Raw genomic sequence first — 10,505 nt, 5'->3', positions numbered from 1 at the left:
ACACTATGATCTGCCCATTGGACTGACTTTAGAATTTGTCTTGAGCAAGTTACAGACAAAAATACTCATTTTACAACTACAAATACTTATACAAACATTTATACAAATTCACTCACATTCACATTGAGATTCACACATATTACGCCTCCAGTATGTGTGAGACCCACTAAAAAGGCTCCGTTCCAGAACACCTTCTTAAAAAATAAGTACTTATTTCATATTTTCAAACTCAAAAATAATATAAATGAAAAATTATTTTTCAATTTTTTTTTCACCGCATAAAAGATTTCAATGAGATCTATCAAAAAATATTCATATTTATAGGAAAATTATTTACGTAAACACATGATTTTTGAGCTTGAAATTGCCTTCTTAAAAAATAAATATTTACTTCCGTTTCCAGAACGGGACCTAAATGTGTATAAAGTGTTTGTGTATGTATTTGAGACTATATAATTTTTGCCGACAAAAATTCTTGAGCTCTACTCAAAGCAAATCGGGATGGGGTCTTTCGTCCTTCGAAACTTGGGCCTAGTTCTAAAGAATACTACAGAGAAGGGTAAATGGGGTCCAGCTTGTCATTTTGCTTTATACTAGCTCGAGTGATCTACACAAAATCGGACATTGGATTTAACATCCCATGGCAAAAGGACAGAAGTTGCGACGCTGCTACAAACACCCACCGGGATCCAACGGAACTTCGGGTCTTGTACGGATGATTCGAGTAATTCAATAAATTTTATAAAAAATCGAATGAGCCTGTGAAATCTGAATGAAAAAATAAAAGATTAGATCGAGCACCTACGTACACATATTGGATTGAGTTGATTTTTCACAAGTCCACTCGATTTTTTATTTAAATTATTATTATTGCCTTGTTCTCTTCCATTTTCAAAAAGAATTTTTCAAAAAATACCCCCTAGATTCCCCATATTTCCAACATTTCTCTCTATCTCTCTCCACTTATTACCCCTACTATTTTTCAAAAAAAAATTCAAAACACAAATCAAACAAAGCTCCCGGAACCGCTCGAATCATCTGTGTGGAAGCCAAAGAGGACCCCGCGTGCCTATCGGTTTCCAATCGACGCTACTGCCATTGGTGGCCTTAGCGTTTTCGGATCAATTATATCTCTCCATATCGTATATAGAGGGATAAATCCAGAATTATACTAGGAGGAGCACTTAATTAGTCTAGCTTCATTTTTCATATTTTTTACTCCCTCCGTTCATTTTTAAATGTCATGTTTCATAATTTCTACTTATTAAAAAAATATCATCATTACACCTTTCACATCAACTTTTACCTCCACTTTCTCTTCTTACTCTCTATGAAAATATCATCATTACATTTTTACTTACTAACTTTTCAAAATGGAATATATTTTTAGGGGTAAAATGGAAAATTCACCAACTTTTACCCACTAACTTTACAAAATGGACACTTATTAAGGGACAACCCAAAATGAAATACGGAACTCTAAAAAAAGGACGAAAGGAGTAGTTTTTTCTGAGAACTTCCGGGCAATGATTTACGGATTAGTAATTGTTCCTTATGACAAATAGAGTCAAATATATGGAACAAATTGGTTAAGCAAGTCAGTGTAACTTATACAAGTAAAGAGTTTATGAATCAAAAGAGTCGAAAACATTTTGCTGTAAGATCACTCTTGCCAATTGAAACCTTGACCAGAAATCATAACATTGAGATAAATCCGGAAAAGCTCAAAGATGATAGAAAGTACCGATAATATCAAGTCAAATATCCAGAACTAAGGTTGTATGCTTCCATTTTTCATAACTGATACAAGATATGCAGTCCAATACGGTGATTGATTTGGCAGTCCAATCCCATTGTCTTGTCTTTTTTCCGTTTGGCAATTCCATTGTCTTGTTAAAGTCTAAGCAGAACTCTATATCATGACCTGGCCCGGTTAAAGAATTATAGCACATGGGTGAGAATCGAACCGTAGAATAAAGGCATTTTGAGACACATGTTTGCTAGGTGACTATCATTGCACCAATTCCTGTGGATTAACTAAGGTTGTATGTGTAGAATTAAGTACTTAAAACGGTAAGTATTCTCATCTATAATTGATACTACACGTTACCCACATGCACTCTACGAGAAATTTTCTTGTGAGGCATTTCTCTTACGTAACAACTCTTCAAGCTTCCCTCAATCGCTAATTATTTACTCTTTAAAAGGAAAATAGAAGAGGCGGCAATTCTAGATTTCATTCTCACAAGCAGCAACCAAATAGAAGAGGCAGTAATTCTACATGACAGCTGATTTTGCCACTTCTCTATTTGTTAATGCTACTTTTTTTTTTTTTTTTATTAGAGTGAATTTACTAAAACAACCTTGCATTTGGCTTGTTTTCTATATTTTCGAACAGGTAGTGTCATCTTTTATTGTACTGTGTTTTTCGTTTATAAAATATCAGGGATTAATTATCTTATTTGTCGGGAAAAAAATAAATAGGAGAGACAAAATCATTAGCCTCCTAGATTTCATTCTTGCAACAAACTACTCCATCCTTCCATTTTTTAGAGTCCAGTATTTTATTTTGGGCTATCCTTTAATAAGTGTCCATTTTGTAAAATTAATTGATAAAAGTTGGTGCATTTTCTATTTTGCGCCTAAAAGTGGATTCCATTTTGAAAAGTTAGTGAGTAAAAGTGTAATAATGATGTCTCCATAGAGGGTAAATAGGGAAAGTGAATGTAAAAATTGATGCGAAATGTGTAATGATGATATCTTTATAATAAGTTGAAGTTACAAAGCAGGACACTTAAAAAGGGACAGAAGGAGTACCAAAAAGCGCAAGTTGAGTGATAACCCAGTGGTAAGCACCATACATTGAACTGGAGCTCAAACCTCACTACAACTAACGATGCTTTCGCCAAGCAAAACACAAAACAAACAACCAAAAAGTACTCAATTTTGTTTTGAACAGATGGATATTTAAACCGTTTGTCGATGTAAACAATACTTCATCTGTCCCTTTTTAAGTGTCATGCTTCGTAATTCTAACTTATTAAAAAGACATCATCATTATACCTTTCACATCAGTTTTTTCCTTCACTTTCCCTACTTACCCATCATCATTACACTTTTACTCACTAACTTTTCAAAATGAAATCTACTTTTAAGGGACAAAATAGACAATGCACTAATTTTTACTCACTAACTTTACAAAATGAACACTTATTAAGGAACAACTCAAAATAAAATATTGGACTCTAAATAAGGGACGGAGTGAGTACCATTGAGTATGTCATAGATAGCAATTTGCATCACCTCAAAGCTTGATACCAGCAAAAGAGAGGAGCGAAAGCTGGGATTAAATATCAAACGTTCGTGATTTCTTGACGCTGAAACGATCGATATAAAGCCTACACGTTTCGCTTGTTATTTGGCTGCTTGCTATTATAGCCTTTTCCCCTTGTGAAGCACAAAACTTCTACAATGCTTTCAAATGATATGGGAGTATAATGCATCCATTAAATCTGGACCCTTAGATAGAAAAAGTAGGTAAATTATAGCCTTTAGATCAAAACCACCTACAAAAAGCAGGGTGAGTTTGCTAAAAATGAGATGGTTTTAAGAATTTTTGCCAAAAAAAACGTAGTATTATTTACCACAGAAATAGGTTTTATATATCATTCATTAAGATAATACTTACTATGTTGCATGACTACATTTTTTTAAGAAATACTTACTATACTTGTTGACAATACTTACCACGTTACTGACAATACTTACCATAGAATAAGGAAAAAACAACTTGGGAGCATAATACTTTCAAACCACTCGGGAGTATCATACTACAACAAAAATTACATTTTACAGCGTTCGAAAAACGCTATTGAATGTCATAGATAGCGTTTTTCGAAACGCTGTATTAGCCGATGCTGTTAAAAGTCAAAACTTTTAATAGCATTTGTTGAACGCTATCTTAGATAAACTTTTAATAGCGTTTTTTGAACGCTGTCTTATATAAACTTTTAATAGCGTTTCTTGAACGTTGTCTTATATAAACTTTTAATAGCGTTTCTTGAACGCTATCTTAGATAAATTTTTAATCGCGTTTTTCGAACATTGTCTTAGATAAACTTTTAATAGCGTTTTTTGAACGCTGTCTTAAATAAGTTTTTAATAGCATTTTTTTGCATGCTAATTTTGAGATTCTTTTAATAGCATGTTTGTCATTACACCACCCATTTAATATTTTTTTATTACATTCAACACCAATTGTAAAACAATTATTAGAAAAACATGAATATAATCTAAAACTTCAATGTTGCCAATGTAACTAACCAAATTCATTCATTCGGGCAAGTATTCATTACACCAACTTTTGAAACAACTCGAAAACACAAATTACATGAAAGGGTTGCAAGAATTGCACTGGATTCATATAGTATCCAGGTGTCCAATGTTACCAAAGGTAGCCACAAACAAGCTAACCAACATATTACTTGAAAATTTTCTATGCTGCAAGCTTGTTGAAATTGATGCAATGTTCGAGCAATTTGGTCTTTCTTTCCTCCCAAAGCCAAGCACGTGGAATTGATGCAATCTTCTTGATTCCCTGTGGTACAAAATTTTGGATTAATAGATGGGCGTAGAATAAGCTCATGATTCACGAAAGTACTTATACTATAAAAGCGCAAGCATTATTAAATAAGTGGATCACTACGGAAGTGTGTTTCTGCTCCCGGTAAGGTTATCTTGAAGTATCGTGTAGCCACTTGGCCTAGAGTTACTATTTTACCTTTTCCTTTTCTTTTTCTTTTTTTTCTCCTACTGTATGCCTCTTGTAGGCTGTATATTCGATTTGCCTTTTTCTATTTTAAGCTGATTTATCCAAAAAAAAAAAATGAAATTCCATGTTAAAATAGGAACCATCTAACGAGGGAGCATAATGAGGCAGCATCTAACCCCCTTGGACAAATCTAGAAACCTCATACACAAGTGGGAACATGGCATTCAACGTCCCACAAGCAAACCAATCCTAATACTAAGGCTAGCTAGACATGAACGATAGCTGGACACGTACCCACCACAGAACTTGTAACCATCTAGGCACAAAAGAGTCTTGGGACATCCCCATGGATAGGCAAAAATGATACTTGCTGGAAGTATAAACAACTATCAACCTCGACAACATGCCTCATTAGGCAAAAACATACTTCATTGGCTTATCTCAACTACCAAATAGAGTTATGCAAAACAGCAACACATACAAATTTGTAGTTCCAAGTGAAAGAAAACTCACCGAAACAAGGTAAATGAATGATGACAACTGGGGTAGTAAACTGTGCACAAAAGTAGATGACATCTCCCACTGCACATCAACTACACCGTGTTTTGAACGGTAAAACCCATGGGCCATCTAGATAACAACACCAAGTCCTCCATTTAAACTTCCAGATGTTGAAATCATGAACCAAAACAAAATGATGCCATTTAGCCAAGATTCATGTCACAACAAAGGTAATTAACATTAAACTAAAGCAGCGTAACAGGATTTCCCAAGCTCAATACGAGGTCTCAGTGACTTATATCTCCCTAAAAAACTGACCTCTCACTCATCTTTTTTCTTGCAAGCATTGGGACTAGAGGGCTCCACCAATTCCCTCCACTTATTCTCACATGATGCCCCTGCTATTTATTACCTCCTCTCCAAGAAAGGATGAGGCTCGAACACACAACTTACGGAAAAACACATTTTAGTAGATCTCTCTCAAACCAAGAACCCCAAATGGACTATATAAGAGCATGCCTACTGATGGCTTTGAAAAGTTACCATCATAAGGATTTAAGATAATTACCATTGATAATAGAAGTAATAACTCCACGACTGCCTTTACTCCCTTCCAACTCCTTTGGTACCAAACAGCGACACACCAAGTCTTCCAGCTGGAAGTGCTGGAATAGATTCTTTGGAGATGCTCACAACATGTGACATGCCCACCTGCACACCTGTACCTCTGCACAATCTGTACCCAACTTCACCAAAGCAGTTCCAACCGACACAATCTACTTGCTGACTGAACCTGCTAGCTGTTAGCTGCACAAGCTTGGCAGGCTGCACAGACACACCACCAAATACCAATCAGTTAGAGATGATTATCACACAGGCTGCCAGACATGAACTAGATTAGCATAGTGAGGCCCACTAGGCAATTTTGATAATGATAAAAACCTACATCTCACCTCATAAATGATTTTATTTGCAATAACATTAGGAGTGCAGGACACATTTTGAAATTTTCTATAGTTCCTTTCTATCCAGATATGATGCACAAAAACTGTGAACACTAACATAGTAATTGCGGTAACAAGGGAATTACCCATCAATGAAGACAGCAACATGATCCAATGTGACCAAGACTGAATAACCCAACCCATAGGAAGTTTAGGAGAAAGAATACCCCTAACCTGGTAGCCACAGGACATTCAAAGAACACTCAAAGAACACTGCATCTGGGATTATGACCTTGGAACAAGACTACATGATGCCAAAGAATGTCAAGGTAGTGAACTTTGAGATGATCCCAAATTGATGAAATAGTAAATTGGCCCGTAGGAGTGAGGGTCCAAAAACACTTGTCTACAAACAGTTTAGTAGTGGCATTAAGAGAAGGAAGTGAATTCCTAATTTCATTTAGTATCTTAACTATGTTTTACCTTTGTTTTCGTGGCTTAAAACTACTGTGTTTTAAATAGAAATCGTAATGGAAAAAAAAAAGCTTAAGAGTTTCAATCTGACATGAAGCTAAGCCTGACTAACCTTGGACACAAGACTTTGAGTGCTGATTCTTCCATCAAATCAAAAAAATAGGTGCAAATTTTAAGCCTGGTAGCTCAATGCAGATTTAATTCTTCACATTAGTAGAAGTATACTTATGTTAGATGGTTCAACACTTGGAAATCAAAAAGTTTTGCAGAAGTACCCAAACAGAGAGAGATACCAGTCTTAATCATAAAAATCTGTGCTTCAAAAAGATATGCAAACTCTCATCTATCACAATTCTGTTCTGCCCGCACCAACAGATAAACCTGGTTGTGGCATTGCTTGATTTCTTCATCTTCCTTCCACGGTCGTTGGTTGCTAAACATACTTTCCGACCTCCATATTACCATCGGAATTTGCATGAGCGAATTCATGGGTCTGATTTATGGAGGATATGAGGTAAACCTTTTAGACTAATGAACTTTTTATCCTTTGGTTTATATTGATGATTTTCACTACTCTTATCGTTCTTTTCCTCCCTAACTGACGAAGTAGTTACTGTGTGTATTATATATGAAATTGGTGGGTGCATTCGAGTAGGGGGAGTAACAGAAAGCAAACCCTTGTGCTGGCAGTAGGTAGAGTGGTATCTCCTGCCACCAACAAATGGAGTGGTGTGCTGTTCGAAGTGTGGTTAATGCACACTTGGAGTAGCGATGGTTATGTAATAAAACCGGCATACTTATTTTCTTCATGCTACTGATTATGAGATTGATGGAATGCATGTATCTTAAAGTTCCCGTATATCGCTAGAAGGAAATAATGGATTTTGGAACAATACACGTTACTTTCATGTGTCAGGTGAGCAAAGAGAGATTTTCCCTTTCTGTGACCCAACATGAGCTTCCTCATTTTAAAGTGAATAACATAATCTATTTAGCCTATTTCTTCCAATGTTAGGCATTAGCTTTGCCATTGGCCCAACTCTAAACGTTAAATTCAGAGTAAGAACTCAATATTCTTATTTTCAGGCAAAAGCCGATGGGTTTCTCCTAGGTGGTGCAAGCCTTCATAGCTGCATGACTCCCCACGATCCTGATACGAAGACCTATGAGGTAGGCGTTTTCTTCCTACTATGTTCATATTTTTTTGGAATACATGAAATCCTTCTCTCGTTTATCCCATTAATCGATTGCTTTTCGGTCTCACCACTACTTCACAGTATAGGATTTAAAGCATAGTTCTCGCAGGCAACAATTGCTTGTGGAAATGAAGCAAGACCACAGAGAATAGCTGATACCATGGCTTTCATGTTTGAATCGTGTCTCATACTGCGAGTCTGCCCATAGGCTCTCGAGTCGCCCTTAAGGATGATGATTATTACCAGTGCTGGATTGGACTGAAGTCCCATTTCACTCGCGAAGCAACAAACAGTCAACTAAGTGACGTATGGAATGGTCATGATGAAAGTGGAACCAAAGGGCATCGTGAATGATTTAGCTTCAGATGTAAAAACCCAGGCACATAATAGCTTCCCTATAAATCTATAACTGATTTTTGCTTCAATAACATCTTGCTATTTCTCTTAGCATTTAGTGTAACTACAAAAGAGTACCAAAGTTGTAAAATACATAAGGTGTGCCAAAACAATGAATCCCTTGGATTGGAAGATCTAAAATTGATTTATGTTTCAATAACCTTTTGCTATTTTTCTGTTATCATCACTACCGTAACCAAAAACACTTTCCGATACCAATTCAACTAATGAGCACGTGGAAACGTGCGAAGCACGGGCATTATACTAGTAATATTAAAGATAAATCAAGTTGCACATACCTTACACTTTTTCCTAGTCTTTTCCTTCACAAAATCCTTCCAATCGTAGAGTGATTTGATATTATCTAGCTGGAGTCGTAGCGTTCAACTGTAGCGTGTCATATTTTCGAGGCTAATCTTGACTTGGAGGCTCGCCAAACTTCAGCTATTTCCTTAAAAACTTGTTCTCTCTCCCATCTTGGTATGAACCATAGTACACCTATTAGCACAAAAGAACCAACTAGTTATTGAATCAAACCATGCATATAACTTATAAGAATAAGACTTTGATAAGGCCATAATCAATACTATGGAGCAACCCAATAATTAGGCATAGATATGATATGCAAAAAAAAAAACGATGTTAACAAATAGAAGTCATATTTAACCAACAAGAACAACAAATGCAAGTTACAGAAGCTAAAATGCCTTTTCGTACCTTGGTAGGCACATAAATCAAACTAATGCAACCTCACAATCTTCCTCTAACATTGGTTATCCTTTCATAATCATCGTCCATCTACAAAAAGAATACAACAGTAGGGTTCAATAGTACCTTATCTTAGTTGACAAAACAGTCGAGTCGCGTTTAACCTTTACATTTTTCCACGAACTCAATGTCATTAAAAAACTAGTACTTGCATATTAAATTTGCAACTCTAAATTATCCACATAGCTAGTCTTTAATAATGCTCCACATCTTTGTAGATCTAATTCAAAGTGTCAGTTTCTCCAACACAAACATAACTGGCAAAGAGGGAGGTAGTTTCTCCAACACAAACATAACTGGCAAAGAGGGAGGGAACACCAAGGTCCATCACCGAAGGCAACAAACAAGATGGTGGGTAAGTCATAATATCAATCAGGAAAAACACAAGCCAAATTATTGTGGAATGTAGACAGCCCAAGGGGCAGGGGGTGGCACCCGCATGACGCACACCTGGATTGCGCCTAAAACGATCTCTTTAGGCTAATGACAGTTGTATCCATCCTCAACTAGTTCAGATTCTACACGAAAATGTCATCTTCTTTAACACATGAATTTGTAAAAGCTAAACCTTGACTTTTCTCTTTCAGGGAAAATATGGAACCCGCAATAATCTTCTCGTGCTTTCTGGGCAAATAATGAAACCCCATACATGTTGTATTCTCTTTTTCCAGACCGAAGCAAAAGAAAAGCCTCATATTCTTATTAGAATGAAAATAAAAAATCAGATTTTTAAGTAAACTTCATAGTTTAAAAGCATAATCTGTGCAAATCCTAATAGATCATACCCTTTGAGGGCTGACCAAAATTAAAAATTCATAACCTTTGATAAGCAAATAAGAGAGAATATTAAACCCCTAGTTTGTATTTGGGCAAAAATCAAGGAAAAAATCGAAGTGAACTTGGTTAGGGCTTCTCCGTTCGACGGCTTTTTGCTTCAACTGGTGCAATAGGTCATGGCGATTTGCTTCTTTCTGTGGAGGAACGAGGGATCGAGCAGAAAAGGGTTTCGTACATTTAAACCGAGTATTAGCTAAATCGCATGACAAGAGAGGAGAAAGAACAAATCATGGAAGAACTTACATTGAAACCCTTGCTCATGAAAGGAGAACTCACGATTGAACTCGCGACTGAATGCTTGATCTATCCAGCAGAAGCCGAAACCAATTCGCAAGAAAAGAGAGGGAGATCTGTGCGCCAATGATTTGGAGAAAATTTTGAGTTCGCGTATGTTTTTAAGGCGGCGAAGTGGAGAGAGATTCTTGCCCTAAATTGAAATTTGGATGGAACGCTATAATATAATTAATGAAACGCTATTTTTTCACTTCCGGCTTTCTCCGTGCCACACAATAGCAGCAATGCTATTGTTGCCACCTCTACCATAGCATTTATAAAAAAACGTTATTAAGATACGTTATTGAAACCTCAATTTGTTGTAGTATATATATATATATTATA

At 36.1% G+C, this 10,505-nt stretch overlaps 1 protein-coding gene across 1 annotated transcript; it reads left to right on the top strand.

Annotated features, from left to right (window-relative positions):
• Nucleotides 1–7,083: 7,083 nt before the first annotated feature.
• On the top strand, nt 7,084–8,534 carry LOC131319031 (homogentisate 1,2-dioxygenase-like). Its single transcript, XM_058349130.1, has 3 exons — nt 7,084–7,204; nt 7,777–7,860; nt 7,987–8,534. The coding sequence occupies exons 1-3, from the start codon at nt 7,166–7,168 to the stop codon at nt 8,092–8,094; spliced, it is 231 nt and encodes a 76-aa protein (XP_058205113.1). The 5' UTR covers nt 7,084–7,165; the 3' UTR covers nt 8,095–8,534.
• The last annotated feature ends 1,971 nt before the right edge of the window (nt 8,535–10,505 follow it).

This window comes from Rhododendron vialii, chromosome 3a (assembly GCF_030253575.1).
Source record: "Rhododendron vialii isolate Sample 1 chromosome 3a, ASM3025357v1".
Classification (NCBI taxonomy): Eukaryota; Viridiplantae; Streptophyta; class Magnoliopsida; order Ericales; family Ericaceae; genus Rhododendron; species Rhododendron vialii.
The sequence above is the reverse complement of the archived record's forward strand: the minus strand, read 5'-3'. Positions and strand labels throughout refer to the sequence as shown.

Bases quoted from the DNA above. Each gene is read 5' to 3' on its own strand.
- LOC131319031 (XM_058349130.1), top strand. From the start codon at position 7,166: ATGAGCGAATTCATGGGTCTGATTTATGGAGGATATGAG. The intron at 7,205-7,776 runs GTAAACCTTTTA...TCTTATTTTCAG, and splicing joins TGATTTATGGAGGATATGAG to GCAAAAGCCGATGGGTTTCT. The intron at 7,861-7,986 runs GTAGGCGTTTTC...TTTAAAGCATAG, and splicing joins CTGATACGAAGACCTATGAG to TTCTCGCAGGCAACAATTGC.